Source organism: Leuresthes tenuis, unplaced genomic scaffold, assembly GCF_036924035.1.
Source record: "Leuresthes tenuis unplaced genomic scaffold, fLeuTen1.0.hap1 SCAF_22, whole genome shotgun sequence".
NCBI classification, from domain to species: Eukaryota; Metazoa; Chordata; class Actinopteri; order Atheriniformes; family Atherinopsidae; genus Leuresthes; species Leuresthes tenuis.
This window is the reverse complement of record NW_027325376.1, coordinates 25,446,706-25,464,104: the sequence shown is the minus strand read 5'-3', so window position 1 is coordinate 25,464,104 and position 17,399 is coordinate 25,446,706. Positions and strand designations below refer to the sequence as shown.

At 38.6% G+C, this 17,399-nt stretch overlaps 1 protein-coding gene across 1 annotated transcript in view; it reads right to left on the bottom strand.

Annotated features, from left to right (window-relative positions):
* The window catches only part of adam19a (ADAM metallopeptidase domain 19a), a 223,620-nt gene that overhangs the window by 82,909 nt on the left and 123,312 nt on the right, over positions 1-17,399 (bottom strand). The window contains exons 4-5 of the mRNA XM_072376152.1: positions 11,602-11,683; positions 2,689-2,765 (exon numbers count right to left, since the gene is read on the bottom strand). Of these exons, the coding sequence (XP_072232253.1) occupies positions 2,689-2,765; positions 11,602-11,683 (159 nt within the window). The remainder of the gene's footprint in view (positions 1-2,688; positions 2,766-11,601; positions 11,684-17,399) is intronic.

The following is a 17,399-nucleotide window of genomic DNA, read 5'->3' as shown; positions in this document are numbered from 1 at the left end:
ACATCTCTTTTATGTAACTGCTGATGTACTGTGACATCTACTTGACAGTATCATTCGATCTACAATAGATTGTGAAAATTAATTAGGTCTTGCATGAGCGTGAATCATTATAATTCACTGCATGTTGGTATCAGGAAACACAGTGGTTTGAAGACCAAGGTTACCAAGGCATACCAAGGTTTGAAGACAGTAGTTGCTTTCAAGACGTACTCTTTGGTTCTCATTCAAGGTGCCATTTACACTGATTTCAACAATTTATAAGAAATGGACAATAGATTACCTCTGTAGAAATCTTTCATGATGGCAATAAACAGGCAGATTTTCCCTGTTCAAAGCAAGGATTAATGTCTAGTGCAAACAGGTATGTACTGTATGTGTATGTTTCCTTACTGTGTTCAGTGTTTCTGATGTAGAGTTTAAAGCTTCCTCTTCAGCTGATTTTAAAACAAATCCTAATCCTGGCATCAGTATAAAGATATATAACATATATATATATATATAAGATATACAACAATGATACATATATACATATATACATATATATATATATATATATATATATATATATATAATATTTTGCTTCATCTTAATATCAGGGTTCCTAAACATTTTTCATTTCAAAATTCATCAGCTTAATTTTTAGGCTAAGCTCTCAAAGCCAAGATCCCCTGATTCACAGTCTCCCACACAGTGGTAGAACGTCACTAGATGCCTCCTTCAACCACCATAAAAAAACAATAGACTGTAGCTAAAAGTGAAGCCAGTGCAACTATACTTTTGATCTGTGTTTTCTTGAGTGGACAGCAGAGGATGACACCTCAGGCTGCAAAAAGAAGGCAGTTTGGAATTCTCATGTTATTTGGTCCAAGTCTTTTCTAGAACACTGGTCATTCAGAACAATATAAAGCAGGTTCTTAAAGTCCAGGCTATCTTGTGACTGACAAGAGGCCGTCTAGTCTATAAAATGGTTCATGAACCAAGAGGTGCCATCTTGGTGGCCATGTCTGTCTTTTATTTATAATCTATAAGAAACACATTCTGCTCTTTTCATCAAAAATTAAAATCTAATTGAAATCACTGATTTTCATCTTTCCAAAAACCAAATAGGGAAAATAGCCTGGAATCGCAAGTTTTTCCATACGATCTTTTCTTTTTATCAAACTTCTGCAGACCTGGAAACATTAAAAACAAATTCCAGGGTTGATCTGAACCATAGATAGCAGTGTTTAGCAGTTGACTGTATTTTTCTTTTTAATATAATATTCTGTGCAACTAAATGTGCAAATAACATTTAATAGATTAATGTAATAATTCCTTCATTGTTTGTGGTCCACTTCTATCCATCCATCCAGCTGTCTTCTGCTTCTCCGAGGTCGGGTCACAGAGGCAACAGGTTTAGGAGATAAACCCAGCCATCCCGCTCCCCAGTCACACTCTCCATCTCCTCCTGGCGGATCCCAAGGCGTTCCCAGTCCAGAAGTGATATATAATCCCTCCAGCATAGTTTTGGTTTGTCCTGGGGCCTCCTCCCTGTTGGATGTGCATAGAAAACCTCCAAAGAAAGGCATCCAGAAGGCATCCAAACCAGATGCCCAAACCACATCAACTGACTCCTTTCATTGCGGAGGAGCAGCAGCACTACTCCGAGTTTCCTCCAGATGGCCGAGCTCCTCACCCTATCTCCAAAATAGGTTTCTGAAACCTATTTCAGCTACTTGTATCCGCGACTTTGTTCTTTCAGTAGCTTTCTCAGGTGATGTTTAGAACAAAGATGGACCAATAAATTGAAGGCTCCCTCTTTACCATAACAGACCAGAGCAGCACCCTCATTACTGCTGACAAAGCCCCAACTGTCTGCCCATCTCTTGCTTCAACCCGCCATCACTCGTGAAAAAGTTCGTAAGATATTTAAACTCCTCCGTCCGACCTGGAGAGAACATTCCATATTTTTCCGGTTGATATCCATGGCTTCAGATTTGGAGGAGCTGACTCATCTGTGAATGACTGGGTATTAAAAAAAAAAAGCTTTTGCATTCTGCTGGCGTACAGATCTCTATTCTCTCCCATGTCTGGTCTGTTCCCATCAAAGCTGCTGTCAACAGGCAGTTTCTGGCTACCTTCCCAGATCAGGACATAGAGACTGAGGGGTGCTGACAGATGCGTCAGCGCTAAACCACCCTTTATCAGAAACAAAGATTTTCTGAAATTCCTTAACATTGTATCTGTTAAACTTCACTAAATGGGCTTTTGAACTAATTCTGACTATAAATCTTTCTGAGCATTAATCTAACGTCTCTTTTACTGACAAATATTCATGAATGCATTTTCTTGTGACTTCTGTCCTGAGGATGTGCAACATTTTTGCCAGAAGAAAGCTTCAGTCTAAGCCTTTAATATGAGGAGTTTAAGACATTTAAGACTTTTAAGCTGTTGCTTTGATCTTCAAAGAGGATCATGTATGCAGTCAGACAATCTGCCAGAATTTGGTCTCTCCGCAGGACAATGATCGCAACAAGCATGTGGAAAATCTACAACAGATGGCTGAAAAAGTAAAGAATCAAGGTGCAGCAATGATTAAGTCAAAGTCAAGATCTCAACCTGACTGAAATGCTGTGGCAGCCTACCCCAGCTGACTGACTTTGATTGCCTCAGCTAAATCAGAACTGAATCATCAGCTGCTTACTGTACCTGACTCCTGAACATATGCTGATGGCAACCCAAGATTCTGGATGTCCTCTTATATGGCCGTGGTAATAGCAATGATTCTGAAAGAGAAAAGATTTAGAATCAGTACTTCATGTTTCACTGCAAAGCTATTACATTGTCTGTGCAGATATATCTACATTGAGTATAAAATCTGACAGGTCTGAACACTGAAACACCATCATGATGTTTTGAAATGAGTTAATTACACAAAATAATCTGAATTTTGGAAAAGAAAGAATATAAAGTATGGATGCCTGAGGGTATGTCTTGCATGTAGGATCAAAAACATTCAGGCAATATGGAACCTTTTTCATAGTTATTACAGGGAGCAAATGAACATCAACATCATGTTATTGGACTAAAATACTAGTTTGTATTTCTCTGCAGGAGAAACTGAGTTTCATCTAAAACATTTTGGCAGTGCAGCTTGGTATTATAGCTCACCAGTCAAATTTTAGTTTTTAATTGTTTGTGAACAAAAACCCAGGAATTAACCACTGACTTATACAAACAATCTTCACCTTTAGTCACCCATGACTTATCTAACTTCTTGTTTAAATTAAGTGATCCATTGTCCTGTGAAATCAGATTAAAGGTCCTGATGTTCAGCAGTTATTCAGCACTTGTATGTGGGAGCAAAATTGCAGTGCGGATTTGTGAGACGTTTCCAAAAGTATGATTAAAACATCATCTAAAAAAAACAGCATACATACCAAATCAAGTTCATGATTTTCAACAAATTAATATTTTTAAAAACAACAGCATGTTGGAATAAAACTTGGAACTGGGGCCAAAGAAGAGGCCTTGATCTGAGGATGGGAGAGACCAACCACTGGAACAGTGGCTCAAAAAATCTGTCCGCAACAGTCCACGCAGGGCCTTATATGTGGTTAATTTATATTCTTTTAAAAATCAATTCGGAGTTTTAGTGAAAAGCCAATAAAAGGAGGTAAGAGTTGGGGTGATGTGGGATTACTTGTCTTGTTAGTCTAGCTTCCAAAAACATTTCCATAATAATAGATAACAACAGAAATCAACGTTTTTCTTTCAAATTAGATATCACTTCATAGTAAAACTATCAAAATAGGAAAAGGCAATAGCATAATAAATTCTCACTTTAAGCACTGCAAACTTGGTGGTAGTGGTAGAAACTATTCAGGTTCCACAGTTATTTAAAGAATTACAGGACAGTCACTGAAAAATGCGGTCTACCAAACAGTAGAGCAGGACATTAAAGGGTTAAAGAGGGAAGGTTGTCATGTTTTGAGTTTTGTTTTTGTCTTGTTTTTAGGTTTATTTCTTGTCTTGTTTTTTCCCTTGTCACAATAGGTTCACTCAAGTCAACTGGCCTTGTTTCACAGCTGCACCCCATTACCAATCATCTCCCCACAGCATTTAGTTTCCAGTTTCCCTCAGTTCATTGCAAAATCCTCACCTCACTACATGCAACAGGTTTCACGGCTGGTTTTGCCTCTTAGTTTCCACAGTCTTGTTTTGCAGTTTTCCACAGTTTAAGATTCCATGTTATCCGGCTCAGCCGCGCTTTTTGTTTTGTTTGTAAATAAATCAAATTTGCTTTCGTAATTCTGCATCTGGGTCCTCCATCTACACCATCGCGACAAAGGTGGTGCTATAATTGGCAGCGTGACTACTATATAACTGAATCGTGGTAAGTTTAATCTTCTCTTGTTTCTCTAAATTAGCTCTTCAGGTCTTGACAGAGTCTGACTCCAAAGTTCTCAATATTATTAGGAACATATATATATAGGTGACTTAAGACCACAAGATGCTATAATGGCATAACTTCAGAGTTAATTCAACTTGTTGTGTACATTGAGAGTTTATACTTTTCACCAAATATTGTCAATTAAGTGCTGTAACAATACCAACTGGTCATTATTGTGACTGCTGCATATAGTGCCAATTTGTATTCTTCATGACCGCCCACAACTGCACCCTCAAAAGGCTTAATGTGTGATATTCCAGTGGATAATTACAAACACACTGACATTTAGGTATATTTTTTTAGCTCTAAACTGTAGGAATTTTTCCAAGGAACATGCATTTAATTATGGCAGCTTATAGTTTCTCCCGCCATTTTGAAAACATATTGGACAGGGACCAAAAGAGTAGGAGCCATACTCCAATATGGATTCTGTGTATATTCTTCCACTGCCAATGAACCATAGCGTATGTTGGCTAATATGCAGCTGTAGAAATTGCTTAACATTTTTCAGAAAAATAAAGGCAGAGAAATTAGGGGATTTTTTTCAAGACTCTTCAGTTGGTACAGCTGCTAAAATACTAGCCTCTTTCTGCTCACAAGAGTATTCTAAACTGTGCAAAAGGTAAATAATATCATTTCTAAATGCTGCTCTCCCTTTGGCCCTAAAGACCAACTGTTAATGTTGAAAGATTTACCACCTCAGGATGAAATTATGCTTGCATGTTGATTTTTGACAATCAAAAGTCTGTCAACTCATCAGAGCATGAAATGAGGTATTTAATTTCAACAGCAACAGTGAGTGCTCTGTTGGAACCATCATACCTATCAGTTGTCAGTGAGAGCTCTCCCACCCCTACCCCCCAATAATTAATCTAGTTATATATGCAAAATATGATGGGATAATGTCCAAGAAAGCTTGTGTGCCAGGAATAACCTGCCATCTAGAAGTACCTGCTGCATAGAAAAACCCTCTCATCATCCAAGATAGGATTTCAAGTTGTGTGGAACATCAAAAATGAAGAGGAGTTCATTTAACTCTGGCATTTGAACCAACTATTTAGACCTTTCAGAATCTCTAGTTCTTACGGTCAGTGGTGGAGGAGAGAAGAGGACCCAAAAAGCAGAACCCCAGACAGCAGATGGAAACTTGACAGAAGGGTTATTGAAAAAACACCAAAACCAAAAGTGCAGCAAAGCCGGAAAGTCATTAACTCTACAGTGAAAACGAACAAAAAAAAATACAAAGCCAACCAGAAGATGAAACAGAAAAATGAGGAAAAGATTACGGCGTACATCCAGAGGGTTGTAAACAGCGAAGATCTGACAAAGACTGCGCTGAACAAAGGAGTTTATATACACTAAGGAAAACTAATGAGGAAGTGACTGCAGAGTGACTGCAGCTGAGGTTGACTGAGTGAGAGACAGGTGTGGAACTGATAACCAAAACTGAGGATAATTAGGAGTAAAGACCAGAACAAGAATTTAAAACACAATACAAAATATAAGCTCTAACAAAATGCCAACTAAGAACACAGAAGAGTAAAACAAAGATTTAAGAAACAGATTTAAGAAAAAAACATCATAGCTTACCATAGCTTTTACAAGCCACCAACAGATGCCACAATAGCTTTAATGCACCATTCTTCTAAAAGAAATTCCCAGATTTGATGTTTTGATGATAACCAAAGAAAAAACAATATATTTTAACCTAATTCTTATATTCCTTTCAAGGACACTTCTTGCAATGAAATAATGTTTCATCATAGGAGCTGGCAGCTGGGATAGACTCCACCTCCACTGTGACCCTGCATTGGATTAAGTGGGTTTAGAAAATGGATGGAATTCAAAGTACTATATGACCACAAATAGCTACATTTTCATTAAAAGATATAAGCAGTCAGATCAGTCTGACTTTAAGTTTGTCTTTTAAATATCAGAAACTGTCATTAATATGAAAACTGCATGAATGACCCACCTCAATAATGAGGACAAGATATGTACATGCTGTATATTAACGTACGTTAAGTTCAGTGGTCAATCCTGGGACCCCTATTGTTCAATCTGTACATGCTTCCATTAGGTCAGCTAATACGCAGCTATAATGTGTCCTACCACAACTATGCAGATGACACTCAGATCTACGTGTCATTGACGGCAGGAGAACACGGGCCTGTAGATACATTGTGTCACTGCATCGAACAGATCAGTGTGTGGATGCAAAACTATTTTCTCCAGATAGACTCAGACAAAACTGAAATCATTGTCTGTGGCCCACAGAAACAAAGAGAAAGTGTTATCAGTCACCTTGAGAATCTCTCTCTAAAACCTAATAATCAAGTTAGAAATCTAGGAGTAATATTGGACTCAGACCTGAACTTTAACAGCCACATTAAATCAATAACATCAGCAGCTTTTTACCATCTGAAAAACATTGCCAGAATCAAAGGAATAGTGTCTAAACCAGACTTAGAAAGACTAATCCAATGCATTTGTCTTCAGCAGGTTAGACTACTGTAACAGCTGCTCACTGGGCTCTAAACGGGCCGTAAGACAGCTGCAGTACATCCAGAATGCTGCTGCTCGAGTCCTGACTAGAACCAGGAACTACGACCATATTAGTCCATTGCTCAGGTCTCTGCACTGGCTTCCTGTTGCTCAGAGAACAGACTTTAAAACAGCTCTGCTTGTGTACAAGTCTCTTCATGGTCTAGCGCCAAAGTACATCTCTGACATGTCAGAGCCATATGAACCAACTCGGACTCTGAGGAACAACCAAACTCCATGACAGAGTGATATGGACTGGACAGAACAGGACCAGCAGACTGTTCAGGCCACATTCATCAGGATCCACCAGACTAGGACCCAGTGGTCCAGCCCACTGTGGAAGAGTTTGAGGTGGTTCATGGGACAGTAAAAGCATTCACAGACAGCGTAGCAGAGCCCTTAGAATCCTAAGCGATACTGAGAATTGAGCTTCTTGAGGTGCTTTGAGTGAGACCTCAGCTCTTTTCATCTTTGGGTGTAGCAGAACTGGACGAGGAAGCAAGGGCAGCGGGCCTTGGTGGAAATTTTCAGTGAGTCAGCTACAATCTCCTGTCCCCTCGCTACCTGGTTCTGATGTCTCCCCATTGCCTGATTTTCCTGTCTCCACGCTGCCTGGTTTTCATGTCTCCTCGCTGCCTGGTTCTAATATCTCACTGTTGCCTGGTTTTCATGTCTCCTCACTGTCTGTCTCCCCGCTGCCTGTGTGACAGTTTCCAAGGCAATTCGGTTAAACATCCCTCATTCAGCCTCCGAGGGGGTAAGCTGTGATGCTTCTCACAAGCCACCACCTAAGAAGAGTTTCACAAGTTTTTCCTCTTCCTTTTCAGAGCCACAGTCTTTGCGGTAGTCTGTTTCAGGGCCACAGCCGAAGTCTGACACAGAAGGAGAGATGATGACTTTCTTAAAGTATTTCTGCCAGCTCCTGGGCCTTCACAGCAGTTTCAACCAGCTCCTGAAACTTTACTGCAGCCTGAACCCTCGCCAGAGGCTGAACCTGAGTCTTCATCTGAGTCAGCATCAGAGCCTGAATCTGTGGCTGTATCTGCATCAGTGCTTTGGTCTTAGGTGCCTCTGCCGCCAGTACTTAAGTCCATGTTGCCTGTGTCCCACCCCTGGTCCATGCTCTGGCTTTGAGTCCATATGTCCACTTTAAAATGGTTTTTGTTCAGTCACCAAAAACATCACAGCAATGTTAGCATAAGATTGGAATTAACTTTATTCAGGGTCTCTGCAGGTTTCACCAGGTCAAATTTAAGACTTTTTTTTTTTTAAAAGCATAATGAATACAATTTAAGACCCATTTCACAACCATACTGGCAAAAAAGTACAAAAGGCATGAAGGAAACTCGGAGGCCCGGAATTAGTTGCAAAGTATAGTTTTTATTTATTTTTTTAACAGCTCTTTCACATGGGAATACAAAATGCTTAACCAATTTTGCTTGCCCTCCAGTGACTGCATTTATGTCAGATACCAATCCTGTATTTGAACGACTCTACATAGTGGAGCACAGTGAAAAGATCAAGCATCAGAGATTACTTTGACTTCACCATAGTATTAAAAAAAAATATATATATATATATATATATTAGAAATCAGATTCATCCTTAGCCAGTCAGAGTCATTTATAGAGAATTCTGAGTTATTCAGGAAGTCGTGCAATTTGTTCCTATATTCAAATTTAATAAGACCACTGTCCTCTTAACAATGCATTCGCCTTTCCCGAGTCTGGTTCTGCTTGAGGTTTTTCTCTCCACTGTCGCTTTGTGCAAGCTCAGGGTGGGAATCAAAAGAAGTTTTCATGCAATCTGTTGGTTTCCTTATCAAAGCAACTTTTTTCCCCCCTCTCTTTTTAATTGGCATTGTATTACTTAGACACATTTAGCTTGAATTAATTTGATATGATTGCATTACAATGAAATGGATTATAATTGTCCTGAACTGGACTGTATTTTTGAAGTGCCTTGTTGTGATTTAGTGCTGTATAAATGAAACTGAATAAACAAACATTTAAAATAATTTAAAAGCAATAGGGAGCTCAATGTTAGTCTGCATAATGAACAGTTTATCTACACCCCCCCCCCAAAACTCAGACAGAGGTGGAGAGCTGGAGTGTCCCACAGAGCCACATTAACAGGAAATATGCAAGGTTAAGATGAAATCATTTTAAGCTGTGGAATGAATGCTTATCAAACCATGTCTAAAAAATAAATTACTTGAGTATTGCTGAAAGCTTTAGAGAAGCTGAATGAATTTAAGGTTTTCTTTGGTCTCTAATGGCTACGGAAAATTCAGACATTGTGCACGGATCTGGATGTTTCAGTTAATGTGAGCAATTATCCTTTGCATTTTGTTATACATAGAAATAATTTACAGTGTTTTTGACAAATTTGAACGTCTTGTAGGCAGTAAGACTGGTCTTTACACTATAGATTTCTGCTCTGATAAAAGCAACAGAAATTTTCCATGTTACAATCTTAACAACAGAGCAGGCCTCATATTTTTTTCTGTAGCCTGGGCAGGGTTGCTGACACACGGCAGTCAGGCTCTTTAACTCACACTGCAAGCCAAAATCAGCTTCAGAATATTCAAGTCACACATAGATATCTCAACTTGAGGCAATTTTTGCGACACAGGCACTGCATTTAATAAAACAATCTTTCTTTTTGCTCAGGCTCAGCCCACCCCCTTCTTCCACTGCGATGCTTTGTTTCAGCCTCACATTAAACTTGTCCAACCAAGTTTGCTTTTTGGAGTGGATTCCAGACTACATTAATTACATCTTGAAGCCTCAGAGAGCTTTGTAGATCTTGACATGATACAATACCCTTCAATAGCAAATGAACAACTGAATTGGTCAGAATTTTGATTAAGACAGGCCTCACATGTCACACACTAAGAAGGTTCTCATTACTTGCAACTCATTTTTAACTGGTGCATGAGGACTGCAGATGTACTTATATTTTCTATGTGACTGATACAGTTGTGCATGAATACGTTTAAATGTTCACATTCATTAGTGATGTTCATATTTTCCATGAATTCTTCATTGAATACGGTAGGTTTTAACCGATTAGCATCAAGAAGGCAGATTGTGGGACAAGAGGAAGGCATGCTACAGGCTAAATAGTAAGTTTGAATAACTTGGATGTGTTGTGAAGGGCATGGTGCTGATTTCTTCCTTTTTAAAAATATATTGATGTATCTGATGAATGATAAATGTAAACTGAATTAGGCTATGCAGTTTATGGTTATTCAATTATCAATGTTCTACTTAATTTGACAGATTTGCATGATAAGAATGGCATCATGTTTCAGTTCTTAATAGCAATGTACCAGATGAGGAGCAGAATTCAGAGAAGCTTATAGAAAAGGTGAGCGATGACTGTCAAATGCTTTATCTCAGAACTAAGGACTTAATTAAGAATTTTAAGTGTTGAACTACAAGACTAAACTAAATATTTAATAATCAACATCAAATGAGCTTTGAACTACCGTATTTTGTGCACAATAAGGCTCACCTGATTGTAAAGCGCACCCTCCATTATGGGGTCCGTTTCTGTACTTAACCCATACATAAGGCGCACCTGATTATAAGGCGTACATATATATATATATATATAATGTTCTCTGATTGGTTTATCGCTGCCAGCACACGTAGTGCATGTATTACGTCCGTGTGTCAGCAGGAAATGGTCCGACGGTCGTTTTTACACTTATAAACTTATAAACTGCACATTGGTCTGCATCACCCACCTCAGACTGAAGAACAGACTCACTGGGACAGCATTAATGATGACACGGTTCAGTCGCTAAGTACGAGCTCGATACAATCTTCGCCCCATTCAGAGGGAATGGCTGGGATCCGCCTAACCCTGGATTCACACCGAACGCAAAGCGAGCGACGGAAGTGGCCAGTTGCCATTCATTTCCAATGTACGAGAGCAAAGAGGCACGGCAAAAGTGAACGTGGCGGTGAGCGGCGCGGAGGGAGAGTGGTGAGTGATGCAGAGGAGGCTAAATGCCCCGATGAATGCTCGGCGCTCCCCGCGGTAAGCTCAAAATGGCGGTATCCATGACAGATTTTGGAATCCGGTGCACACATAAGGTGCACTGGATAATATGGTGCACGGCTGATTTTTTTTTTTTTTATTTATTTATTTTTTTGGTGAAAATTTAAGGCTTTTAGGTGCGCCTTATTGTGCGGAAAATGCGGTAATTATTTTTAAGTGTGAACTTGGGCAACTGCTAAAATATTGCTCTGTCTTTTAATTTTGATCCAGGCTACATGACATTTTAAGTACAACACTGTTTACATGGCCAAAAAAAGGAGAAGACAGATGGCAATAATCTGCAAATTTCAAGCAAGAGATCCATAGTTCGAGACATTTCTTGCATATTTTCCTCAGTCCTTTCACTTTTCTACTACGCTCTCACTCATAAATAGTGGGTTAAAAAAGTACACATTGTAACACATTTCAATACTCATGGGTTGTAGATCTCGTCCTGGGTAAATCTGACAAATTTGACAGTGATCAGCAAAGATAAAAAAAATCTGTCATCAAGGAGACAACAATATTATGAACAGTTTCCACCGATGAACATCATTTTGTTATTTGATACTTACAGTATAATTGTGATTGGTCAGAGTTATTGACTGCCCATCTTCTGTGTAGTAGGTCTCAGTAAAGTCTGAACTCATAAGCTCACTAGGAGGGGAAAAGAGAAGAGAAGGTGGTAGGTGATTAAAGGAAATTTAAAGCAACATATAACAAGTAATTGTAAAATATGACACAAAAATGCAGACTGACAGGGTTTTAACAAGTTTGTTCCCTTGAAGAAACAGTTTACCCAATGCCTCTCTAACAACAGGAATCTTGTGGTTTTCAAACAGGGGCATGTTCCTGTCGAGTTGGATTAAGGTACAAAAAATATGCTCAGACTGATCAAATGGGGGGGGGGGGGGGGGAACTCAGCTATTTTGGCTAAACCTTGTTTCATCATATGCCATGACATAACTGGGGTGCCTTGCCAAGTAAGCTGATCATGACATTAGCCAAAGTAATTAGCTAGTCTAGCTAATTAATTAACAGTGGTTTTACATAGGCTGCATCCTCTAAGCCCCGTTCCCTCCGTTATATGGCTCTCGAGGAATCTAAATATCTTTCGAAGGACGCCGACTTTCACCAAACTGTTCTCGGTGAGCAGATGAACGTATTTCAGGCCAGAAATGAGGTTTAGGTTTAAAAATACCAGAGTTCCCCTTTAACCCCATTGAGAATCTTTGGAATGTACTGGAGAAGACTTTGCACAGACTCTCCCATTATCACTACAAGATCTTGGTGAAAAATGAATACAACTCTGTGATATTGCAGAAGCTTATTGAAATGATGCCACAGCAAATGCGTGCTGTAATCAAAGCCAAATGCGGTCCAACAAAAATAAGATGATAAAAAAAGATAAAGTAAGACTTTAAACAAATTCTTACATTAATATTAAATTTGGTTGTTCTTTTGTTTCTTATATGCAAACTTATTTGTTACCACCAAAAATGACCTAATCCACAGATTTGTTACTGCTCCAGTGGAAATATGGCTTGCATTGGTCCTAAAGATAAAGACTGGAGACTGCTGTCTCCTAAAAGGTCAGCTTACAATAAAAAATGCACTGGCTCCATGTTAGCCTGAAGGAGAAAAAAGGTGATATTTGTCTGGGGATGAGGGAGTTGGCCATCAAATGCCAACATATCCCAGGATGAACACTAGTGTTACAAATGTATGGATTAATGGGAGAATGTCTGGCCTTATTCAGCTTCTGTGTGCAGCTGAATTACTGACTAGGCAAGAGACAGACTCTGGCAGCAGCTCCCTGGACACAAATGGGCAAATGGAAGATGGACATGAAAAAGATTAAATCAGTCTCCATCTGATCACAGGGGTCCTATTTTATTATTTGTTGAAAAGGCTTGGAATTACACAATTCAGCTTTTTCACCTCTATTACTGCAGATAATCTTGCTCTGCTATGTAAATATACTATCTTAGATGGCAACCCTCTAAAGTTTATTCAATTGAAAAAGATACATAGACAGCAGTGTGTGGATTCAACTCCATCTACACAACACTCGCATTTTCATGAAAAAGAGGTGAGACTGCTTTTTCTTCCTTAGGTTGTGAGAGAGAAAAATACCTTAAATGAGCCCCAAAAAACACCATAACAGCGATCATCTACCATTTACAATGGACAAACTTTGAAATGAAAGTGATTCAACAAAGCATTTCCATTCCAAAGTAATGCTACCGTTGTCTGTCAATAATGTGAACAGAACTATCTGTAATGGCCAGAAAACCTCGGACTCAAATTACCACCACACTCTGAATGAAAAGTTTTATTTACAGCAAGGAGTTTCCTGTGTCTTGTCTTCGGGCTCCGTGGTAAAAGCTGTGGATGTGGCTTCAAATTTGGAAGTGATATCCAGCGGAGATATCCTTGATTTCTTTAGGTAAAAAAAAAACAGGAATCCAGTTCTGGGTAAGGCAAAGAGGCAAGGGTTGTCAACATGAAGGCAGAGATTAAAAACAAATCCAAGGGGGCTAGGCTACGGCAGAAATCCACGAGGCAGAAAACAAGCTCCAACTCTGGTTAGATGGCAGAGTAGAACACTGGATTGCTGAGCTAATGGCAACATATGGAATGGAATGACAAGAGGAGGCTTAAATACAGAGGAAGGCAGATGAGGAGCACAAGAGTGATTGCAAGGCACTGGTGGACATGATTAGGCTCCAAGGAAATCATGGCAGGAATCTGGTCGTGACACTCTTTTTTTTTTTTTTTTTTTTTTAAACTGTTGCAGAACAGGAGGGATCAGGGACTTCTTGTGTATGTTCCACATAGAGTTCTACATTGTAAAACCAGCTGTCAGTTTGGATTTGGAGACAGGCACCCTCTCAACATTCAAGATTAGGCTGGAAACCTTTTTGATTAAGTTAATTCCAGTAGTTCTCGCTATCCTGGGTAACATAGTGCCATCCCCTTTACATACACATGCTGCTGTAGACCGAGGCGGCTTAGAACCCTCTAATGTTGCTATGATCACCCTTTGGCACTCTTTTTCCTTAGTCTCCATGTATGTCCTCAGCTGTTTTTGTTGTCATTCATTTTGTTTTTCTTTTCCCACAGCAGATATCCCAAGCTGGGTATTGCTTTGTTTGTGTCTCTGACCTGTCTGTGCACAATATAGACAAACTGAATTGAACTGAATTGAATTGGCTGATTGACAGGCCCATTGGGAGCATGTAGACAAAGATTGTGGTTAACTTTACGTGCAGACCAAGTTCGTTTTTGGATCACTGTTGCTATATGCTCACCACTGTTGATAGTAGTAACCCACAACACCTCCTGCTGTTTAAGAGATGCTTCAATCTGTTTTCTGGGTATGTTTTGGTTCAGGTCAAAGTAATTTACTTTATTCCTGCACATCCCTCTCACATTTCAGTTACAAGAACAGGAAGTTCACTTACTGTAAGGCTATTCAGCTAATTGGTGTATACTATGCATCCAGCCTTGCTCTTCAGGAGTAATTTCTCTAATTAATTTGTAAAATAAAAGTTAACCAATAATGGTAATTAGACAGAAGACGAATGAAACTGACAAAACTGAAATGGAAATTATGTACTACTACTACTACTAATAATGATAATACTAATGATGCATTGTTTTTATAAAGCACTTTGTAATAGTTGGGCAGGATGTTCCACAGCTGCATCTTCCATTGAGTAGATGGTGAGTATCTGTGGGGCAGAGGTTTTTTTTTCTCACAACTTTGAAATAATAAGTTGCTATCACAAGATAACAGTGCATAAAAATGAAAAAATCCATGGCTGTTCTTGACTTCCATATATTTGGTGTACATTTTTTTTTTTTACAGAAAGTATTTTACATTTATTTTAAATATTTTTTTATTATTATTTGATATTATTGCAACAGAACACTCAAGCAGCAACCTGTTTTTTGTGTGTTTATTTGCTCTGTCAGTCCAAATGTTGTATTTTGGAATAAAGATGTGGAAATTAATATATATATATATTTTTTTTGTCCAATTCATTGATTAATCGATTATTTAAATAATCGGTAGTTGCAGCCATACATATGTGTATGCTTTATGTAATCACTCATATTTTATGTAAAAACCACAATTACTTCGTTACCCAACCAATTAACTGTAAACCTGGCCCTCACTTGCATCTCTGCACTTCCATACAATTTGCAAGAAAAGTTTGATTAATTTCTCCAAAATATACAGTTTTAGTCATTAATATATTACACTGAAGTATTTTTGTGTACTCCCACATCCAACACAATAAAACAGACTGATCATTTACAATAAATATACGCAAGAATTTAGCATTTGCCACTGTGAATGTTGTGACTCATAGGCGTAGGTGAAAGAGCAAAGAAATGTAAAAAAAAAAACATTACTCCTCCAAACAGACAGTGAATGATGGTCCAAGATATCAAACAAGCAATCATTTGAGATAAACATCCTGTGCAGCGAGACAGATGTCAGCCAAGTGGTATGTTGTGAAGTTTGCAGAGCTTTAAAGCGTCTTTCTTAAGACAAACACAAAAAGGGTCAGAGTCAGGGACACTGACAACTAACCAATATATCTGAAATTTACAGTTGTTGTATTTGCTCATTTAGCTGAGAGAGGGCAATGTGTCTGTAAAGTTATCTTAAATAGCCTCTTTCATAATCATTTCCAGGTGTTTCCACTTACATAATTTGATTTTGGAGAACTACTAAAACAGATTTACATGATTTAATGGATATTTCACAGGTATATGGAGTAGCCAACCAGTAATATCCAGCTGCCCATGGTGTTTTTTATTTTTCAGGAAAACCAAATAAAATTTATAAGGTGGTTAATGTATTGTTTTGTGAAACATAAATTAACTTGTAACTATTAGAAGTCAACAATTACTGTAATGCCGGAAAAATAATTACATCTGACCTTCTGTGCAGGAAAAGGAGAAGAAAAACAGAAAGATATAAAGAGTTAGATGAGCTAACAGCAACATGATAGTGTATGATGCAAGCAGTGTCTGAAATCAAGAATTTCTCTGGTAACATATCATCTACTAGCCAAAATAATTTATCATTACTGTGGGCAGATAATTTACTGTTTAGCTTAGAGAAGAGGTAAAAGCTAATTTGGTATAAAAATTATTGATCAAACAGAAATATTGCAGTAAATGCAACTCAGAGTGAAAATGTTCTGTTAATGCGGAAAGAAACAAGACTGTCTATAGAATAAATAGCAATAGATAGGTAGGTAGATAGGAATGTAGGTAGGTGACATCCAGAACTTGTTTGTCAGTAAGCACATTTCTGTCCATATGTTTTACATACATGGCAGTTTGAAATTTGTGGCTAGGAAAAACCTTGTACCAGTGAGTTTGCAATCTGTCTCGTTAATATATTTTCAACACCCACTGTCTGTGAATTTCAGCTAAATCTGCATCGCTTTAAGCTTCCAGAGAAATGCTTTCATAAACAAAAGTTACATTTTTCTGTAAGAACACATGTCGAAGGGAAAAGAATCAAAACAGGAAACAATGTTGTCAGTGAACCATGAAATTATGCTGCAGATATAACAGAAGTGAGAACTGAAAGCTGAAGGGTGTTGTTCCTCCTTTATGTCACAAACAGACTCCACTTGCTGTTGACAGCTGTTAACTTTCATACCTCCATGATGCTGAGTTGTAGAAGTGTCAACTACTTTTAAAACACGAGAACAACATCTTTAATTTTTCTGTTTTGGAATGATCATCGGGTACTCCAGCTTCCGTCCAAAACCATGCATGTCAGTTTAATTGATGACTGTAAAATTGACTAAGAGTGAGTGTGGATGGTTGTTTTTCGCATTTGTCTCTGTGTGGTGTAACGGTAAATTCAATGTCTCTTTGAACTGCTTGAGAAACCCACACAGCCGGCTTTCCAATCTGCGTTAACCATTTGCCTCATGAGACACAATAATTGTTTTTAACTATTTGCCACTTCCTCAGGTATAACTGTTTTAGCTTCCCTTTGTCCTGGGTCTTTTCTTCACCATACCCCGCTGAGTGGTGTTGAATTGACCTCATACAACATAAAACTTGGCTGGCTGGTAAAAAGAGCGGTCTTTATTTCATTTCTCATCAGAGGTAATAGGAAGTGAAGGAAAACTTCCACAACAGTGGCCATGTGATGGACTAGCGATCGCCATGATCCTGAGAACTGCATTGTGGGGGGCTTTAGCCTCTAGTAGGGTCTACCATAGCAAATTAGTAAAAGGGGAGGGGTCAGACCAAGAGTAATTCAAAGACCCCAATGGAGCTGCAGCAGTTACAGACAGTCACCTTGCTCAGAAAAGGGAAACCAGGGTAC